General features: G+C 43.2%; 1 protein-coding gene across 1 annotated transcript in view; it reads left to right on the top strand.

Annotated features, from left to right (window-relative positions):
- sdk1a (sidekick cell adhesion molecule 1a) overlaps positions 1-22038 on the top strand; it is a 76877-nt gene that overhangs the window by 6807 nt on the left and 48032 nt on the right. Inside the window, exons 7-12 of the mRNA XM_071522766.1 lie at positions 138-311; positions 2781-2917; positions 5153-5300; positions 14556-14696; positions 16914-17095; positions 19955-20070. Of these exons, the coding sequence (XP_071378867.1) occupies positions 138-311; positions 2781-2917; positions 5153-5300; positions 14556-14696; positions 16914-17095; positions 19955-20070 (898 nt within the window). The remainder of the gene's footprint in view (positions 1-137; positions 312-2780; positions 2918-5152; positions 5301-14555; positions 14697-16913; positions 17096-19954; positions 20071-22038) is intronic.

Raw genomic sequence — 22038 nt, 5'->3', positions numbered from 1 at the left:
GTGTGTGTGTGTGTGTGTGTCTGTATACATAAGAACTAAGTCTTAATGTGTAGCATCCGTCTGTGTTTTCCAGGGATTGTGTTGGTGTGTGTGTGTGCGCGTACGTACTAACTGTGTGTATACCCCATCCTCTGCAGCTTCCAGTGGGATCGTGGTGGAGTGCTGGTCCTTCCGTCTAGTGGGGGGCGAGTCTCCGTGCGCCAAGGCTCCCTCACTATTGGCCAGACGTGGTCAGGTGACATTGGGGATTACACCTGCACCGTGACATCACAGGCTGGCAACGATTCACGCTCCGCACGCCTCGAAGTCATGTGAGTTCAAAGAACCATGCAAGCAGTTTTGATCAAGTCACCTAATTTCAGAGAATAGGCTGATATTAGATCATTCTCAAATTGCAGCTCATCTCAAGAGAGCGTCATGGAATATTTCACGGTATTTAATTTAGTAAATAAATGTAAATAAATAAACATTGACCAAATGTTGTTTTTTAACTCATCATAAGACACAACAACGAACGTGAATTAGCATTCTGCAAACCAGTGGGTATATGAACAATCTAACCATAGCCAGCAGTCTAACTGGTTCAAGTTGCAGATATGATTGACAGGGAGGATGCCTCCAGCTTAAGCATCTCAGAAAAATTATCAAATATACATAACATGATTCAGGAAAAGCAGCACATAGGTAATTTGGCACAGAGCCAAATAGAGATCAGCTTATTTCATTAGCTGCCTAATTAAATAATTGCTTGTTTCCAATAATAGCCATGTTCCATTAAGGGTCAGGCATCCTCTAAAGTAAATGGCTAGTTATTGTGTTAGTTATTGTTAGATAGAAGTACTAATGTTAGATCACATTGGCCATCAGGTACCCTGGTTGGACGAAACTTCATCAGGATCATTTTCTGTTATTTGGAATCTCAGTGGTTAAACCTAGTTAGTCTGTAGGGTGGGTGTGTGAGTTTGTACGTATGTTCATGTGTGTGTGTGTGTGTGTGCGTGGATGTGTGCTCATACGTGTGTGTTGTATTAACTTTTTTTCCAGGCACGTGAGCAAGCATACAGTACCACACACACATATTTGAAGCGTATCCTGCGCGCAGACGCACATGCTCATACACAGAGCCTCATTAAAGCTACTATGAGAGAATCCTATCAGGTAGCGGCCATTATATATTAATAGACTTTGGTATAATATATTTATAAAAGGCACTTATGATATATTAATACAATTGCTGGGTAGGAGAGAGATAGAACATGATTCCACATCCTTCTGAATTATAGAGTAATGAGAGGTTACACATGTCAAACTCACAGTGAGGGAGGAGTGGGCTTCTGTTTATGGCAGTGCAAAATGTGGGGAAAGTAGGGATTTCTGTATGATTGATTTGTGTGTGTGTGTGTGTGTGTGCGTGTGTGTGACTGACATCCTCGTTAGCTCAGTATCAATGGGTCAGGGAGGCTAACAGACGCTGGCGGCTGAGAAGACAGACTAATTACCAGCAGGTTATTGGTTCAACTCCCGCAAGACCCATTCATGTGTAAGTGAGTGTGTGTGGTTGTGCGCGTGTGTGTGTGTGTGTGTGTTTTGTGTGGGCTGTGTTAAGGTAGTTGTTCCAACAATCGCTAAGCTCATCCATTAATTAATACGATCGTGTCAAGTCAGAAAAGAAAACATCATTCTCATTTCCCCCTGCTCCCTCTCTCCCTCCCTCCCTCCCATCCTTTCTTCTTCTTTATGTAGCATCTTCTCCCAAACTTCTCCACTCATCTTTCTCTCTCTCTCTCTCTTTCTCTCTCTCAATTTCCGCTTTCATACACACACAAATTTCAAACTTCAAATGCATAAACAAAACCACACACAAACAAAATCAAACACAGAAACACACGCACACACAGGTTTTTAGATCCTTCCATCATCTGATGAAATTAATAAGAGCCTGCAGCCAGTCGGAGGAGACCACTTGGGGTGGATACTCACGCTGATCCGTGCTTATTTAGAAATAATTGATGAGCAGATGAATAAAGAGTGCAACTGGTTTGGACACGAGGGACTGTGTCTTGCGTCATATTTTTGGTGTAAATACGTTCAGTTTGTTCTGTTCTGTGCTCTGTTCATATTCTCCACTCCTGTCATCTCCTCTAGCACCCATAGATAGGACCTACATTGTGATCTGCTTTCCCTCCCTCCACCTCCTCCATCCCAACTGCTTTTTTATAGAGATAGTTATATGTATGATATATATAAAAATAGATATAAAAATATCTATTTAATCAAATGTATGGACACTTTCTTTATTGTGTTCATGATATGATAGGCACATATCTGCACAGAGAAATGTCTGTATTACTTTCTTTGTTATTACTGTAATATGGTCAGGATGTGCAATTATTCATGGAGGATGGTGAAATGTCTGGAGAATTTATTTATTTGTTATAGATGTGTTCATGAGATAGAAATATTTATAGCAGTGTTTCCATTACAATTTAGCTGTGATGACGCCCCTTAGCTGGAATTGAAAAATGAAAGAAATAAAAGTGTAAATACAATTAGGATTTAAAAATGTAAGAGCCCATATAAGAGCCGTTCTGAAATTGCATCACCTAGTGGAACTGAAACTACAGGAAACACTGATGTGTCTAATGAAATGCCACTTTCTTTGTTATAGACATGGTTATGAGATACAAATACTTATATAAACAAATGTCCAGACACTTTGTTTTACTCCAAATGCATTAAATGTAATGTTTTTTGGTCTGCCGTATGTTTGTTGTGTTCAGAGAGCTGCCCCACTCCCCTCGCTCGCTGACAGCCCGTCTCAACGACTCCGACTCCCGCTCCGTCCTTCTGTCCTGGCTGCGCCCCTTCGATGGCAACTCCCCCCTTCTGCACTACCTGCTGGAGCTCTCTGAGAACAGTACGTATGTGTGTGTGTGTGTGTGTGTGTGTGTGTGTGTGTGTGTGTGAAAGCTCTTTCCCTGGGCATACTTTATAGTCCCTGAGCAGCAACAGCTGTTCACTTACTGTCTACCAGGCACTGACACACACTCATTTACATGAGGCAGACATATGGAGAATGGTGTCGCTGAGTAAATGTACATCCAGGTTCCCCACCACTACCACTCTTTCTACCCCCCACTCTCTCTCTCTCTCTCTCTCTCTCCCTCTCTCTCTCTCTCTCTCTCTCTCTCTCTCTCTCTCTTTCTACTGCTTATCTTCCTGTCTCTCTCTCGCCCTCTCTTTGTCTCTCCATGAATATCTCACTTCTCCGTCTTTCTATTCTTGTCTCTCTCTATCCTTCCTTCTCTCTCTATCGTTCTCTCTGTCACTTTCTTTCTACTGCTTATCCTCCTGTCTCTCTCACCCTCTCTGTCTCTCTCTGAGTATCTCACTTTCTCCATCTTTCTTCCTGTCTCCCTCTCTCTATCCTTTCCTTCTATCCTTCTCTCTACCTCTCTCTCTCCCCTCTCTCTCTGTCTCTCTCTTTCTCTTTCTACTGCTTATCTTCCTGTCTCTCTCTCACCTCTTTTTCTCATGAGTATCTCACTTTCTGCGTCTTTCCTCCTCCCTCTCTCTCTCTCTCTCTCTCTCTCTCTCTCTCTCTCTCTCTCTCTATCCTTCTCTCTTCTCTACCTCTCTCTCTCTCCTCTCTCTCTCTATCCTTCCTTCTCCCCTCTCTACCTCTCTCTCTCTCTCTACCCCTCTCCTCTCTCTCTCTCACTCTCTCTCTCGCTCTCTCTCTCCCTCGACCACAGATGTTCTAACAGCAGGCTGGCTCTTTATAGAGGGAGAGAGAGTGAAGAGAGGGAATGAGGAATAGAATGACAGGAGAGACAGATTGGAGGGAAATGGCTGCAGAGTCGCTCTTGTTGTAAGCAGAGGGGGGCGGGGCGGGGTTGGGGGGGGGGTGTACAGCAGTACAGACAAGCGCTCGGCACATCAGCGTGGGAGTGGGACTGATGTACAAATGTTGTCAAATATTAATGTAGTTTAACATTTTAAGTAATCATCCAGATAAGTTTGGAGCAGACACCAGGAATATGTTGAACATCATCTTCAAGTCACTGATGATTTATTTCTTCAGCTGTCGCCATTTCAACAGCATCCACAGAAATACACCAAGACAGAGGGAGGAAATAAATAAGGCATTATCATACGCACAATGAGCGAGAGGAGAGAGAAAACATGGTGGGGGCCAGAGAGAGAAAAAGAGAGTGAGAGAGAGAGAGAGAGAGAGAGAGAGATGGGTGGGGGGGTGGGGTGGGGTTGGGTGGGGGGGTGGGGTGGGGTGGGGTGGGGTAGGGACAGAAAAGTGAGAGACGATTTGTGTGGAGGAGAGGGGGAACAGAAAGAAAGGAGAAAAGCAGAGAGCCTAAATGTCTGATTGATTTCAGTGAGGACTGAATCCAGACAGTGAGGAATGGACTAGAGCACCTTGCACACTGATTACCTGCTGTGTGTGTGTGTGTGTGTGTGTGTGTGTGTGTGTGTGTGTGTGTGTGTGTGTGTGTACTCATGTGTGTGTGTGTGTGTGTGTGTGCTAGAGTAGATGTTTTGGAGTGTGTTATAGAGAGAATGGACCACTATAAATGCAGTGTGTTATCATGTCTGACAATGGCTTTAATACACTTGCTGGGCTGGCTTAGAATGACTAACACACACACACACACACACACAGATTCACACACATATTATTCTTCTCGCTCACACACACATACAGATACACATGTGCATGCTGAGATGATAATGCTGCATCTGTCTGCGGTAACTTCAAGAGAAAGAGTGAAAGATAATGCAAGCTGGTGGTAATATATGGCAGAATCCTTCCTTCTTTATTCTTTCCCCCCTTCCTTCCTAACTTTCTTCCTGCCTTCCTTCCTTCCTTCCCTCCTTTCTTCCTCTTCTTCTTTCGTTCCTTCCTTTAGGCCTGTGATACTTCTCCTACTCATACCTTCCTTTCTTCCTTTCGCCCTGCCTTCCCTCCTTCCTTCTTTCCCTCCTCCCTTCCCTCCCTCCTTCCTTCTTTCCCTCCTCCCTTCCCTCCCTCCTTCCTTTCTTCTGAGTTATGAGTCCTTAGTGTCCCTGTGTCTCTATTAGTCTTGCCTCCACCAGATGTTATCAGGAGGATCTAAGCTGTGTGTCTTGTGTCTAGACTCGCCATGGAAGGTCTACCTATCAGAGGTGGATCCTGCTGTGACTGACGTGTCAGTGGGCGGGCTCACACCAGCCAGGACCTATCAGTTCCGACTCTGCGCTGTCAATCAAGTGGGTAGAGGCCAGTACAGCGCTGAGACGCATAGGTAAGAACAGGATATGCATACAGACACATTAGTTCTCGCACACACATCTAGGACACACACTGATCGCATGTTCACACTACCGCCTTTATTAAACACATACTTCACAATATTTGAAGTCAAGCCACACTAATATCTCCCTGTTGCACTTCAAAATATGTAAAACCAAAATATTATGGTTAGGGATTACAGGAGGTTGCTGCTCACACTACCTTGCTAAAACTGGGCATGAATGAATTGTAACCTTTCTACAGTCAAAAGGCATAGTGTATGCACCCACACACTCTAATTTGTGTATCTCATTATGTGTGTGTGTGTGTCTGCCTCCATGTGTGTTTGCGCACAAGAGCCGTGGAGAGGGACATGGGACTCTAATTCTGAATGGGGATGAAAAAGGGATGGATCCTAACAAGGCGAGGCGAGGATGAAGGGAGGAGCTCTTTTGTTTAGAATCCATTTCCTTTGAAATTAGCAATTTATATTCATCACGACCATACTGTAGATGTGTGTGCGTGTGTGTGTGTGTGTGTGTGTGTGTGTGTGTGTTTGTTTTCGTGCCAGTCTCTTTTTTCATTGTGCACTTTGTCAACTAAACAGCAAAAAAGGATGAATTTAACTGTTCTGCATGTGTAAGGGAGGATGATTTGGCCTGAAAAGTAAATAGATTGCTGTGCAGATGTTTGTGTGTGTTTTATGTCTGTGTGTGTGCGCACGTGTGTGGCGTGCATGTATGCATGTTTATCCCAAGAGAAAACACTAATGGGGGTAATTATGATGCCTTAGTATTGATGGAGCTGGATAGAGCGAGAGAGGGTTGGGGGAGGTGTGGCAGGTCTCTCAACAATGATGCTCCTGGATACACACATACACTGCTGTACAGGCCGTCCCTGATACTCACACACAATACAGCAGATGTGGCAATGTATTCTGAAGTACACGCACACACACAGACACTCATGGCTTTCTCTGGCTGAAGAGACTGGCCATACACAGATGCCAGTTGTAGTCCTGCCAAGTACACTCTCAGCAACAACAGAAGCTGTGAACGCTGCCATCTCACATTCACACACCTCAGATTACAGTCTCCTTTCAGTTTTCTCCTCTTCAGCTCTGGTCTGTTGTTGTCGCCTCTCTTTACTACTCTTCTCTTTTCTGTGCTGCTCTCCTCTCTGCACTCAATCTCTCCTCTGTTCTCTCTGTTTATTCCAAATCCTCTTCTTTCTTTTCCTCTTCTTCTTTTATATCTCTTTATATTTCTTTTTCTTTCCTGTGCCTCTCTTCTCCTCTTCCTCTCCTCTCCATGGTTCAGTGAAAATCTACACACTCCAGTCCAAGCTAGGTTGTCAGAGGCACCAGACAGTAGAAAAGATTGATCCTCGCTAACTGAGAGACTGGCAGACAGACAAGGAATCACTGGTCAGTCTATCAGAACAGATGGGTGTATGCCTCTTCTTCTACTTTTCACTTCACACACAAAAACACACACACATTGCTATTTATCTGCTGGATGGCTGCCTGGATAAGACGCATACATACACAGTCACAGATGCACAGATGTACAGGCGTGTGCTACACTTGACACACAAAACTTCACAACTCCAAATGAAAAGGATGACAAAACGCAGTAATGTGGACAGAGCGAGGGAATGGGATGACGAGAGAAAAAGAAGCGTGTAATATTCATGATGAGAAACCCTTATTAAAGTTTGAACTTCCAGCTGCTTCTGCATTCTCCCATGTTGTTCTTGCCATGATTAAGATCTTTATTACAACATTTAAATTTAAACATTTTTGTTTTTTGCCCCCCCCCCCTCTCTCTCTCACACACGCACACACACACACACACACACACACCACCCCCACTCCCCTGCCTCTCTTTTCTCTTTTCTCACCAACCCAAAAGAGAGGACTAGGGCAGTGGGGGGAGTTAGGGCAACCGTCGCCATGGGAATCAGATGTCCTGAGAGTTGGGCGTCCGCTAAGGGTGCATGAATGTATGTGATCAAAGCTGAAAAACACTACCTCCAAACGCAGAAACTCCCTTGAAGTGCCCAATTATACCATCTGGAGTCTCACACACATACACTTACTCATGCATGACGTACACTCACACCATTATCATCTTTAAAGAGGCAGCATTAACAGAGGAAAGACGGATTCTGCGTAAATGCCTTGAACTCCGGGCATCGTCAGACCTTTGAAGCATCCGTCTCTACTCTCTCTGTCTTAACTCTTACTTTTACTCTGACTGAATAGTAAGAACCTGAAGACATCAGACAATCACTGGATGTGTGTTAAGGTCTCTCTCTTTCTCTCTCTCTCTCTCTCTCTCTCTCTCTCTCTCTCTCCCTCTCTCTCTCTCTCTCTCTCTCTGTTCTCTCTCTCTCTCTCTCCAGACCACGACCAAAGCAAATCAAGTCCTATTCATTACCAAAAAAAAAAAATGAGGAGGTTTTCACACTGGCTTTTTAGTCTGAATCCCACTACCGTTCATGTCAAAAGTTAGCAATGTGAAAGCTTTTTCTCGAACTAGGGTGCTGTTTCTTGGTCTGCACACGAGTTTGACACATTTGGGGCATTTTCACCAATAAAGTGCATCGGATGGATTCACGTTGATGATGAATGTTTTACGCAAACGTGCCGTGGTTTGGCAGAATAATAACACTGTGAAACCAGACCAGCGTACCAAGTGTGAAAACGACCTAAATGTCTTTCAAAATCCAAAAAATAGTGCCTTAGCAGGAGTCAAAATAGATGTGAGACCAAGTCAAGTCCAACATGTAGCAATGGTTTGGAGATTTAAGAACTGCAGCCCAGGTGCCTAATGTAATTTAACATTCCCTTCCAAACTCATCGCTGTTTCCATTGGTAATGATGCAGCGTCTGGCATCTGCTACAATTACGCCCGGGCCACACCGCCTACCTGAGCAGCGCGTGTGCGTCGTGGAACCTGTTGCTTTTCATTTCGGCGCCCATGTTAACAGGTGAGAGCAGCCACACAGCCCGCGTGAGCAGCGCGGCTCAGGCGCGCTGCGGCTGCGGCTCGGCTGCGGCTGCGGCTCGGCTGCGGCTGCGGCTCGGCTGCGGCTCGGCTGCGGCTCGGCTGCGGCTCGGCTGCGGCTCGGCTGCGGCTGCGGCTGCGGCTCGGCTGCGGCTCATCTAGAGCTTCGGCATGTCGCCTATTTTTTCTGCGTGATGCGCACGGTTCTCAGCAAAAATAGACAGTGAAAATGATCTGTTGATAGTCATATTGACATCATACCAGCAATATTACACCTTTCAATACAGTTTCAATGTCTATATCAGTAGAATATGTCACAGACATGAAAAAATATAATTTTTTTTTTTTACTCTACACTTTCTGTTTCGGTTTCAAATTAAAAGCCCTCTAGCATTTCTGTGGACAGAATCCCTTCGTTTGTTAACACAAGGCTTCTATTGTTAAATATTTGCAGGGCCGTGTTGTAGAAAATTCAGTGACTTGCACGGCTAAATTAGTGGAGTACCGGCTTTTAATTGTGGAAATACGGTAGTCATAGTAGAAACCCCACGTAGGCTATAATTATATTATGTTAATAAGTTAAAAGAACATCAGGTGAAGGGCAGTATTTTTCTGGTGTGCTCTCTCTCTCTCTCTCTCTGGTGTCGCTGAGTAAATGTACATCCAGGTTCCCCACCACTACCACTCTTTCTACCCTCCACTCTCTCTCTCTCTCTCTCTCTCTCCCCCTCTCTCTCCCTCTCTCTCTCTCTCTCTCTCTCTCTCTCTCCCTCTCTCAACGAAGATAAACAAAAAAAAAAGACATTTATAATGACATGAAATTAAACATTCCATGGCCATTATCAAAGGCAAACTCCACAGTCGTACGAGCCGCAGCAGTTCAGCAAGGTAGCCGTCACGCACAGGTAGAGGTAGGTGGTGTGGCCCGGGCGTTAGAGATCGACCCATTATGATTTAATCAAGACCAACATAATACAGATTTTAAAAAGCAGGTGTGTGTGTGTGTATGTATATATATATATATTTGTGTGTGTATACAACATGCAAGACACATGCAATTATAAGCTTACTTCACTGAATGAAATGTAAAATCTAATCCTTTAGACTTTATTAGACTTTATCTAGCTGCAGACCTTCACTGGCAGCCACCTCTACCCTGGACCCCACAATAATACACTGATTATACTTTAAATAAATTCAATAAAATGGATTGAAAAAATAAAATAACTACATCACTTTATAATATTCTGATGTGAATGTTTAAGTTCTATCACTATTCATCAAATTTATTTTAATTAACCCACAAAATAACAGGTCAGTCTTTATTTCTGCTGAATAGACCAGCAGCCTTGATGTGTCCTCCCAGTGACCTTGGTTTTATGATAAGGCAGGTTGTAACTAAAGGACAAGAGAAATAAAAGCACTTAAGTCAGAAGAAATTGATTAAGGTCAGATCTTTAACACAAAAGGTCTGAGGTATCTTATAGATTCATGATCACAAAGCAATTGTTGATTAAAGTGAGCTTCTAGCCGTAGCTTAGACGTTAGGTTAAAAAACTGAAACTAATACAAATAAAATAAAAAATAATAAACTCCACAATCACTGTGCATGTGAATCAAAGTGAGAGAAGACAGGAACACTAGTTGAAGAATGTGGGCTAAAGACAGAAATGTGTCCAAACAGTGGGCCTCATGCAGCAACATTCTCTTAAATTTCTCTTATATTTTCTCTTAATTTTCTGTTAACAGATAAAATAAGAGAAGTCAACTCCAGATGCACCAAACGTTAACCATCCAAATCTGCTCTTACCCAGGTGTGCTGAATGATGAATCCCACTTGATCATAAATTGGAGGCGCGTGGCCGATTGTTTGTTATTAGCATAGGTAACACCCCCTAAACACCATATAAGGGCAGGTGTTGTGCCGTGTGCAAATACGTCTGGCACATGGCCAAGAATTGGAGAGGTGCTCTTGGCAATCTGAAACGGCTCAGCAGCCATTCATCCGCCTCATCAGATAGATCTGTGCGACCTCTAAAAACGCGTTCTCTGTGTAAGGCCTGGATGGCCAAAGCATCTAAGAGCAGCATGTAAGCCATTCAGAAGCTGAACGCACGCAATATCATCCAAGGGTTTTTATAGTCTTATGGGTTCAATGGACCAATAGTATTTCTTTAGCCCACAAATTTTATTATCTAATCATTATAATTACTCTAAAACATATAATAATCTAAATTTGATTATATGATATTCATGCGTTTTTTTATGTTCCTCAAATTTAAAACTTATGTTTCCTTGCATTGGACAAACAATTTGTGGACTGTGAAAACGAGATGTTTTTTTCTTATCTTGGTAAGAGTGCTCTTGACCACTCGTAAAATTTCCTCTTACCTAAGAGAAGAGCAAAAATAAGAAAACATTGGTGAATCCCAGAAATCAGTGGGTACTAACAAAATAAGAACAAATCGTGGATACGAACAAAAATAAGAGAAAATTTGTTTGTATATCGCTCCCTGCATGAGGCCCAATGCTACTTATGGTTGAATATCTAGTATTACTAATTTTACCATAATCATCAATAGTTTACTTTTTTTTTTTTTTTTTGGCGATTGTTAAATGTTTCACCACAATGTGAAGTCATCAAAATGCACCCAAAGCACACCAGTGTTCAATTATTGCCTGACATCCTCCAGTTAAAAGATGACAGTGAAAGCTGACGCTGAAAAAGCGCACCAAGCAAACATTTAGAGACAGCTTCTGCAAGCAGCATTAGGGAATGCTGTTATTTATTTTCAACACCATAGAGCATAATCAGCTGTAATTGGCACTCACGTCCATCGATTACTTATTGTTTGTGAAAGCTCTAAGTAGCCCTGATTAATCAGACAAGCCGATAAATTGGTTGACCTTTGACATGGGGTATCAATGTCACAACATGCACAAACACACACACAGGCATATGCATATACACACAGACAGGAACGGGCCTATAGGGTTTGCCAGTGCTTGGTTTTTGTTAGAGGAGTCACAATAAAGCAGTGCACCAGGAGAGCACACAGTACAATATGATGAAATAGCATTACAAGTGTGATTTGGTTAGATTATCACCACTCTGCTGTTATTCTCAGCTCTACGACCTTGAGTGCTCCATTACTTAACAGCCCTGCAATATTGTCAAAAAAGATTTGGTCTGAAAATGCTTTAAGTGTTTAATTTTAATACAATCCATTGATTTTGGACCATTACCGGCAGAAAATATTTTGTTTTAATAGCAAATGTTTAATAGCTTGCTGTGTTTTGCATGTGAAATAACGCACATGTAATACTCCTGGAATGTGTCTCTCTTAATTCATTTATGGGACTATGTAGAAAGTTTCCCCGTTTCCCTGACAGAGTCTCTTCAGTGTGTCACCCTGCTCCAGTTGTTCTTCTTTTAGCCTCGGGCAAAACAGCACAACATTTTAAGTAGACACGACTTAAATTGTCAAACAAGAAGAAAACAAACTCATCTATTCAGCTGGTTCCACCCATTCGTGTCAAATCAGGTTTCTCTCTTTCTTTTTATCTCTGTTGCCCTCTGTTTATTTCTCTCCATTTCCTACTCCCTCTGTATCTGAATTTTAGTATCCTATTTGAGTAGAGGCAGACTTAACATCCCAATAACACTATTAAATATAAGAGTCAGCATGTACGTGGATTTAGGAAGAGCCAGTGGGCTTTAAACTATGGAGAATGACACAGATAGAAACTTTTACTAATTCCCACGGCAGTGACTCACTCACAACACATGCATGCTCGCTCTCTCTCTCTCTCTCTCTCTCTCTCTCTCTCTCTCTCTCTCTCTCTCTCCCTTTTATTGTTCACACACACACACAAACATGTACACCTCCTGCAGAAACTGTCCTCTTTTCCTTAACAACAAGGGACAGAGAAAGTGTGTCACACACAATGTTCAGGCATAGTTATGGGCTGTGTTTGATTTGTTTTGTTACAGTGCATGTATGGGTGTTTGTATGTATGTTTGTGGGTGTATGGGCAGACGCGGAGGGGCGGGGGAGTGAGGGGGTGGTATTTTATTCCTCTAAGTTCCAGTGTGAAGCCACTGTCCTTATGCTGAACCCGCTGTATGAAATATTCACTGGTAAACGGTTGGACGGGAATTGAGGCAATTCACTGGGAGTTTCTGCTATGGGTTGTAAGTGTGTCAATGTGTATGTGTGTGTTGGTTTTATTTGCAGGCGAACGGTGAATGACTGCGTCCGTTCAGCACTGTGTGGGTGTTTGTGTATGTCTGTGTGCATGTGTCTGTGTGTGTGCATTAATGTGCATCATCAACTACAGTAAAAAGTAGTGGCATAGTTGAGGATTATATATACCCCATTTCCAAACGTATACACTAATGCCCGTCTCATTCACACAAGGCCCATTAGACTGTGTATGTGTGTGTATGTGTGTGTGTGTGTGTGTCTGTGTGTATGTGTGTGTACATGTGTATGCCTGCAGCACCTGGTGCTGTCTGACAGTGCCTAACCTAATGGAAGTAAAGCACAGCTGTAAAACCACTGGCCTGTGCCCATATATCCGCCCGCGCAACTCTCTAGCTAACAGCTTTCACACACCTATCTTTACCTACACACACACACGCGCACGTGTGCACACAAACACACATAAAGATGCACACACATAGTCAGACACATACACACTCAGAGGCACACACATACTCAGTCAGACACACACACACACTCATACAAATACAGACACACAAATACACAGAGCGACACCATGGCTAATGTTTCAATAGCTTACAGAGAATCATTCAGGAAGAGATAGAAGAGGGAGGGAGGGAGGGAAGGAAGGGGGGGTTGGATGAAGAGAGAGAAGGTGAAATAAATCTGTAAACATAATCCATGGAGGGGAAAAAGGCCATCGGATGTAGCAGTCTGTCTTAAGCTGAGAGAAATTTGTTTGTGTGTGTATGTGTGTGTGTGTGCCCATATGGCTCTGATTATGTTAGCTGAGCTGCTTACAGTAAAGCCAGAGGCTGACCAGCTCAGCCTGTGTGCTTTACCAACCATGAGAGGCTAGGAGCTTTAATCATGGGTGGGAGGTGGGGGGGTTACAGAGAAGAAGAGGAGGCAAGGAGGTGAGAAAAAGATAGAAGGATGAAAAATTGAGGCTAAAATACACGATGGATGAAAGGTGAAAGTTTGCAGATGGAGGAGGGAAAAGGGAGATCAGAGTGGGGAAGGAAGGAAGGGATGAGGGTGTGGAGAGAGAGAGGAGAGGGGAAGAGGGTAGCGAGAGTGAGGGATCATACTGTCTCACTGGAAATGAAAAGAGGAGCACTTCGCTCATCCTCTACTAATAGTGATTTAACTATCTATTGCTGTCACACACTATAGCCGGTCTACTGGGGAGGGAGGGATTGGGGCGGGGTGGGGGTCGAAATGGAGACTGGCCAGGAAAAGACTGCTGGAGTATAAAAGGAACATAAGGAAAAATTAGGGAGGGAAGCTGAAGTGAAAAGTGAGAGAAATAAAAAGATTGATTAACAGAATTGAAGTAATAATCTGCAACATTTGATATAAATAAATGTCTGTTTTGCTACTCTCTATCACCAGTTATTCTAACACAACTGTGATTCAACCTATCCTCAGTCCATGAACACTTTTACATTTGCTATATTTGTTCCTGTGAACACTCAGTCTCAGGTAGGTCTCTCCCAGGAGTCTTCTACCGCACTGGAAGTGATGCATTTAACATTTCCGGCAGCAGCAGTAACAGCAGATTTTTTGGAATAAATGAACAATATAGCAAGAGATGAAGACATATGTATTAAATTAAATTGCAAGCTATACCAAGAGAATAAGGGATGAGAAGAATGAGTCCAGAATCCAATAAGAATACAGGAGTGCTGCTTAAACTATGGGTTGATACCCAAACTGAGCCGCAAGTCTCTGCCTAGTGGGTCCCCAGTGACAAACATAATATGTTTCTAAAAAGCCAGACTCCTAGACTAGAGAGGCTCAAGATCCCTGGGACAGAGAATTGCTTTGAGATTCCATACAGGCAAGTCTACTTGTCTACTACTACTACTGAATACTGTTATTCCCACTGAAAGACTACTAATAGACGAATTAAGGTGTGTCCTTGTGTTTGTGTGTGTGTTTGTGTGTGTGTGTGTGTGTGTGTGTGTGTGTGTGTGTGTGTGTGTGTGTGTGTGTGCGTGCATGTGCGTGTGCGTGTGTGTGTCTCAGATTGATGCTGAGGGAGGAGGCACCCAGTGCTCCTCCTAAGAACATTGTGGCCAGTGGGCGGACCAACCAGTCTATCATGGTCCAATGGCAGCCTCCACCAGAACCCCAGCTCAACGGAGTCCTCCGAGGATATGTGCTCAGGTATACACACACATACACACACACACACACACACACACACACACACTCAGCAGACAAGTTTGCATGCATGCACACATACATGATATAGCCTAGAGATGTATAGGGTATAGTGCTGTCATGAAAACCAAACTTTCAATACTACTTCGATACAGAGTGTGAAAGATTGAATTCTATATTGAATTTTATAAACGTTCGAGACTTTCACTTAATGTGTTCTGAAAGCTGAAATTTCATTTCAATGTCAACGTCACCACCAGAGGGCATATACGTGTGGATGGTACATGTATTGGAATAGTTAAAAGAGGAGGAAGGAGTAGAGACAGAGCCACAGTCTGGCTCTTGACAGCGGACTGCAGCCGCCGGAGTCAAGCAGTTCGCCACATCTTATACTGAATCCAAGTCCACCTACCAAGCTGGTTGACAAAACTGGTGCTGGGAGCGAAATATGATTATTTTGCTTACAGAGCTGACAAAGATGGACTCCCAACTGAAATATCAAACCCCTGTGCAGAATTTGCTTCAAAACGGTCCAAGTTCAGTGTGGTGGCATATAACTTTACATCTCAGTGACCGCAGTTCTTTGACAATGATTTTGGTTGCTGTGGTATCAGTAGTATTGAATTTTTAGATATTATACTTAGCACTGGTAAGAAAGTCAAAATTATGGGATGGCGACAACACTAGTATAGGGAGATAACCATGAAAACATATAGGGGAGTTAACAACATGTATAAATATTCCTCTTTTTCTCTCTCCCACTCTCCCTCCCTGTCACATATACACTCATACACCCACAAGCTCTTTTTCCACCCAGAACACTCTCATCTCTCTCTCTCTCTCTCTCTTTCTCTCTTCCTCTTGTCCTTGGTCTGCTGTCCTTCCCTTCAATGTCTACCTACAGTGTGATACGCTAAGTGTGTGTAATCAAACTGTCATCAGCTGCCTTACATTTTGCATATTACCGTGGTAGAAGTAGAAGGACTTTATCCTTGTTATCTCATTCAATGTATTATTCTGTCTAACTCCTTCTCCTCCGCTCTCTCTCTCTCTCTCACACACACACACACACACACACATACTCCTCTCTCCACTGTATCATTTTGGCTTTACAGGACAGAGCCTCCTCCCTTCCCCTGCACCCCCCCCCCCCCCCCCCCCCCCCCCTCCCCTTTGATTCCCCCTCTCCCTCCATTGTATCAGCTGGCAGGTCCTCACTCTCTTTCTCCTATCTTCTCCCACTTTCTTCCCTCCTTCACTCCCTCGTCCTCCCCGTCTCTTCTCCCCCAGTGAGAGTGTCAGTGTGTCGGGTTGAGAGAGAGGAGAGAGGGTTATCTCCTCTCCACTACAGAGACACAACGATCCCCTGTCAGCCTCAGGCTCCCCCTGTGTGTGTGTGTGTGTGTGTGTGTGTGTGTGTGTGTGTGTGTGCGCGCGCTTATGTGTTGTGTGTGTGTGTATGTGTGTCGTGTGTGCGTGTGAGCGAGAGAGCGCTGACTCAGCTGTTAAGCCAGCAGAATACCCAGCCCCTGCTAGTGAATAGACCCCATATTAAAACGCTGACATGTGGATTATTATTCCACTCAGCTCCATCAGATATGTACAATACCTAAGTGGTATTACACCTCCCAGTCAAGTCAGGCCATATATCCTTTTAAGTGGACATTTATATCACATGTACTGGAGCGAAGGCCTTGAATTGGACAGTATGCTGCATTTGATCTCTACCAGGGTTTGAGCCCTTCAAAGGATACTGACATGATTAGTGTAACGTCAGCCAAAAAAACATCCAGAATATCAGCTGTAACAGTGTCAGAAAGTGTTTCAGTTGTGATTTACAGGTTAAAATGTTTCACTATAATATATCCTCTCTGCCTCGTAGATGGCCAATACCACTGATACTGTGTGACAGTTTGAAAATTTATAGTCTTGTGTCTGTGTGTTTGTGTGCGTGTGTGTGTGTGTGTGTGTGTGTGTGTGTGTGTGTGTGTGTGTGTGTGTGTGTGTGTGCGTGTGCATCCATACATAGTTGTATGCATGTTGGTATGTTTATATATGATTACTTAGGTGTGTATGTAGGGGGTGGGTGTGCGTTTGTGTGGTTACATTTGGTTGTTACTTACGTATTTACTTACTGACTTTACCTTCTTATTTACTTACTTTTTTACTTACATTTTCGCGTCTGTGCGTGTGTGCGTGCGTGTGTGTGTGTGTGTGTAGGTACCGTCTGGCAGGGCTGCCGGGGGACTACCAGGAGAAGAACATCAGCAGCCCAGAGACCAACTACTGCCTGCTGAACGATCTGATCATCTGGACACAGTACCAGATCCAGGTGGCTGCCTACACCGGAGCCGGCCTGGGCGTCTACAGCAGCCCTGTCACCGAGTACACCCTGCAGGGAGGTGGGTAAATGTATAAGTAGACACACACACATTACACTATACCCACACAACACTAAGACACACACACACACACACTATATGGAGGGACGGACTACATCTCCCAGCTGGCCTGAGAGCGCCTGGGGACCCCGCAGGAGGAACTTGGAGGAAGTTGCCGGAGAAAAGGACATCTGGGATGCTCTACAAAATATAATATATGATGTGATACACAATAACATATAATAAACACACTTGCACAGAGGCACACAGTGTCTCTCCCTCAAACACTGATGAAGTGGACATGAAAAGAGACATGAAAGAGTTGTGGAAAGAGAGAAGAATGTAAGAGAAGAGGATAGAGGAGTGGAGGAGGGCGGTGTGGTTGTGGGGTAAATCTTATTTAAACAGGTGCTGTTCCCGCGCTGACTTTTACTCCAACAATATATTATCGTTGTTAAAGATGGGCTGAGCTACACACACACACACACACATACACACACACACACAAACACACACACACAGACACACATACACACATGTGCACATAAAACTCACACAGTCATTATTACAAGAGTTCAGGACAGGTTTATGGACTCAGGAAAGGGAGTTAGGCTCATTAATTATTCTAATGCGGTTTAATGAGAGAGGCTGCAATGAATTGGACATTTTCTCTCTCTCTCTCTTTCTCTCTCTCCCCTCTGATGTTCACTACCTCTGAGAGGATAGGGTTGAACTCAGCGTTAGTCTCTGATAACATTTCTCTTCTCTCTCTCTCTCACATACAGGCATGCACGCATACTAACATTCCCCCTGAGGACAGAGTTTAGTGTTTTATCTGTTACAGAGAGCTGTGAGGGGTTAGAAGCCGGTCCCCAGGAGTACAGTCAGCGCGGCAGGGGGGAGAGAGCATCTTTAACATCAATTAATCTCTGCCTCTCTCTCTCTCTCTGTCTCTCTCTGTCTCTCTTTCTCTTCCTCTTGCTCTGTGTCTTTCTCTCACTATCTCTCCTTCCATTATACTTCTTTTCTCATACATTTCCTTCAGGGTTTTCCTTCCATTTCACACCACTTTCTTCATGTCTCTGCTCTTTCCGCGGCCTATATCTCACTCTGTGTGTGTTGTCTGGCCTCTTTGGCTCAAATAGCCTATGTAAAGGGCATTCCCATAATGCAGCAGTGCATTATCACTCTGTGCCTCACTAGCATCAGCATAAACCCCTTACAGTGTAATCACCATAACGTGCACACACACACGCACATACACACACACACTCACACACATAAACATTCACGTACACACATATACATGCACACACACACACATTTCACACAGTCACACTCTGCTCTTCGCCCCCGTCAGAGGCATGCTGGCTTTAACATTATCATGGACCCTCTTTCTCTCACTGACCAGCTGGTCCGGCTTTGATAGCCTCTATATAACACACACACAGACACACACAGACACACCCATACGCATACACATTCTCACAGTGACATGGAAGAAGAGGAAAAGGCAGAGATATGACAGGACAGTAAACAGAAAAGAGACAGTGGACCAGTTTAAGGGCAGATGAGGTAGGATTGTGTCTTGCTTGTTTGAACAAATTATTACATGCAACCCTTGTTAACCGTACATTTTAGGGCAAATGTGGGCAAAACCAACAATTTATCTGCCCACCATTCCCTTTTGAAATTGGAACAAATTGTCCGCATTGTGTAGGAGAGACCACATTCAGCCTATTATCCTGTAAATAAGTAGACGTCTTCCACAAACTGTCTTGTTAGAGACATTTTCCATCTTATCTCTCCACCCTCTCTCTTCTCTCCTTTCTCTCTCACTTTCTCTCTCTCGTTGGTTGATAAACAATGATAGCCCAGGCCGGGTTTATAGAGACTTAAACAGACTCTTCATGACTCATCATTGCTCAGAATCAGTCATTCTCTCACACAAAGAACATCGCAGACAATTTATCCCTCATCATGAGAGTGAAATCATAGAGTCAGAGGTTTTGTCATCGGGGCCATTGCAGAATAGAAGAAAGAAAGGGAAGAAGAGACATGAGGGAGATGGGGTGGAGAGTCATACTGAAATGAATGATAGAGCGATGTCCATTTTAGATGGGTGTTATCCTAATTTCACGGACATTGCTAAGCTAATTCTATGCAAAACATATTAGATAAGATGAACTTTATTGATCCCCGAGGGGAAATTGGGTCATTGTTACAGCAAAGAATAGTAGTGTAGGTTGGAAAACAAAGAGTAATAAAGGATATAAAGAAAAACAAAATAAGGTTTAAGATAGAGTTAGTGAATTATGCTAATCAGGTATTGAAATGTGTCTCCACAATGGCTTGAATAAAATTTGCACAGGGATAGATTTTCACATATGAACAGATTTACAAATTTACAGATGGCACCAATAATTCAGAGTCCCAGGCACCTCGACAGAAGTTGTTGAGAATTTTTCCTACAATTTCCTAGCTAATCTAATCTGTTGTTATACTGACAACATCCCAGTCTCAAGCCCCTTTCTCTAACCTTTAGGTTTTTAAATATCAAAAGCAGCAAAATTCTTGAACATGAGATATTGAGATATGGTATGAGATACGTACAACCAAATCTTTAAAAGCTAATGTTAAAAACAAGAGCATTGAAATATGAATATTCTGTAAATTTGCTCTCTTCAGCTTCAGTTTCCCAGGCTGAAAGTGTTCAGATTTCCAGTCACTTAAATTTGTTTTGCCATTATATGTAAATGACCCATTCCAACTAAATGTGTGTCTGTCTGTGTGTGTGTATGTGTGTGTGTGTGTGTGTGTGTGTGTGTGTGTGTGTGTGTGTGTGTGTGTGTGTGTGTGTCTGTGTGTGTGTGTGTGTAGTTCCCACAGCACCTCCGCAGGAAGTGGAGGTTGTAGCTATCAACTCCACCACCATCCGCTTCACATGGAACCCTCCACCACAGCAGTTCATCAATGGTATCAACCAGGGATACAAGGTAGGCCTCCGCATGTGTGTGTGTGTGTGTGTGTGTGTGTGTGTGTGTGTGTGTGTGTGTGTGTGTGTGCACCCGTGCATGTGTATATATTGTGAAAATCTGTTAACCTCTCCTAGGAGTTTTAGCTTAAAGGCCAGCTCCCAGGATGCACTGCTCCACTCTTGTTTACCCCATACCTCTAGCCAAGCAAAGCGAGGGGTCAACTGAAAATGAAAGAGAAAGAGAGAGAGAGATGTTAGAAGGTAAAAAGAAAGGGTTAAAAAGTGAAAGAGTAAGAAGTTGAGAAAATAGGGAGCAAGAGACTGGAAAGAGAGAGAAATGGGAGATAATGATGAAGTGAAGCAGCAGGATAATGGAGAGGAGCATGAGAGTGAAGGATTGAAGAGAGTGAGTGGCCTATATGTATTAGTTCTGGTATATGATTTATTCTTCAGTGCATTGTGTCAACCAACCCCTGAGGAGCTGATTAACATGACAAAGAAAACACATAACATACTTGCTGTGCGTCAGTGGCTCTGTGTGTGTGTGTGAGTGTGTGTGTGTGCACGCGTGTCTATGTGTGTGTGTGAGAGTGTGTGTGTGTATGTGTCTTTGTCTTTGTGTTAGATGATCAACACTATATGGCTTTCTGTCTGTTTGATGTGATTCTCTGATATGTTTTCTCTATATGCCAGGCTCCACCACTCAAACTCAATAGAACCTCCCAGTGTTATAACTGTGTGGGAATGCTGTGTGTGTGTGTGTGTGTGTGTCTTTGCGTGTGTTGTACTGGTTAGAGGACAGTAGGTAATGATATTAATTAAGAGAGGATATGAAGCAAAACCTCATCTCATCTCATCCCCCCACAGATCACTGACTATATACAATACCCTTAATAATATAGCTCAATATATTACTGATTGCCAGAGAGGGAGCCACAGAGCCACTTCAGGGGAATTTGATAATTTGATCTGATGTTTTCCATCTATGTGTCCTTGAAACTGTCTTATTACTTACTTCTAATTTTGTCCAGGGATGGGATGCTTTTTTAGTAATGCACTAGAACCAGTTTTTCAGAACCGTTTAATGTTTAAAGAACTGTTTTAAACAGTTTAAAGATATCTATCTATCTGTCTATCTATCTATCTATCTATCTGTCTGTCTGTCTGTCTGTCTGTCTGTCTATCTATCTATCTATGTCTGTCTATCTATCTATCTATCTATCTATCTATCTATCTATCTTGGGTCAAACACTTGTCAAACACAGTTTACTGACAAACTCAAAAACAGAGCTTATTCAGAATAGGTTGACAGGTAAAGAACAGTGCATTAGGTTAGGCCTAATTAAACAGATTGGCATTTGGCCTGAATTCCCATGGCTGCTCTTCTAAACAACAAAGTGCCAGGACTATGAACTTGTGCAGCATAAAACAAGTTCACCAGCCCTGCATAATGAAAAAGTTCTAGGCCTTGGCCAAAGTTCAGGCAGTATTCAACCCCAGACCTGCAGAGGCACTTGTGGCACTAGAGGGGGCAACTTTAACCACTCGTCTGTCTCTGAGCACGGCTGAGTTTATCCTAATGGGAGGTTACTGATTTACTGTATCTATTGTTCCTGGTGATGTCCTTGTTCCCGGCTCTGGGGATCACAATATGACTCATATAGATGTAATATGAAGTACTGCTGTGCACAGTAGAATAACACTTCAGTTTCCCACTCTTCTGTAGCCTTATTACTTAAGATATGAGGCATCGGTCAAATGTCAGATTTTAAATTGTGAAATTCTACTTGGTGCTCAAAGAAGTCACAAGAGTCCTTTTAACCAGTCCCCTTCATTTCTCCATGCATTACATGTGTTAATTTGTAGCATAAAGATTCAGCCAAGGTTGGGCCTGTAACAAATTATTATTTTGCTAATTATTATTCTGACAATTAATCGTTTCGTTGGCTCCAGAAGAAGCTTAAGATGGTACTGTGCTAGTACTGCT

The sequence above is a fragment of the Centroberyx affinis genome, unplaced genomic scaffold, assembly GCF_046629955.1.
Source record: "Centroberyx affinis isolate AG114_WGS23_722 - 3 ecotype Tasmania unplaced genomic scaffold, CSIRO-AGI_Caff_v1 ptg000100l_1, whole genome shotgun sequence".
Taxonomy (NCBI): Eukaryota; Metazoa; Chordata; class Actinopteri; order Beryciformes; family Berycidae; genus Centroberyx; species Centroberyx affinis.
Note: the sequence above shows the minus strand (reverse complement) of the source record. Positions and strands in the feature narration are given on the sequence as shown.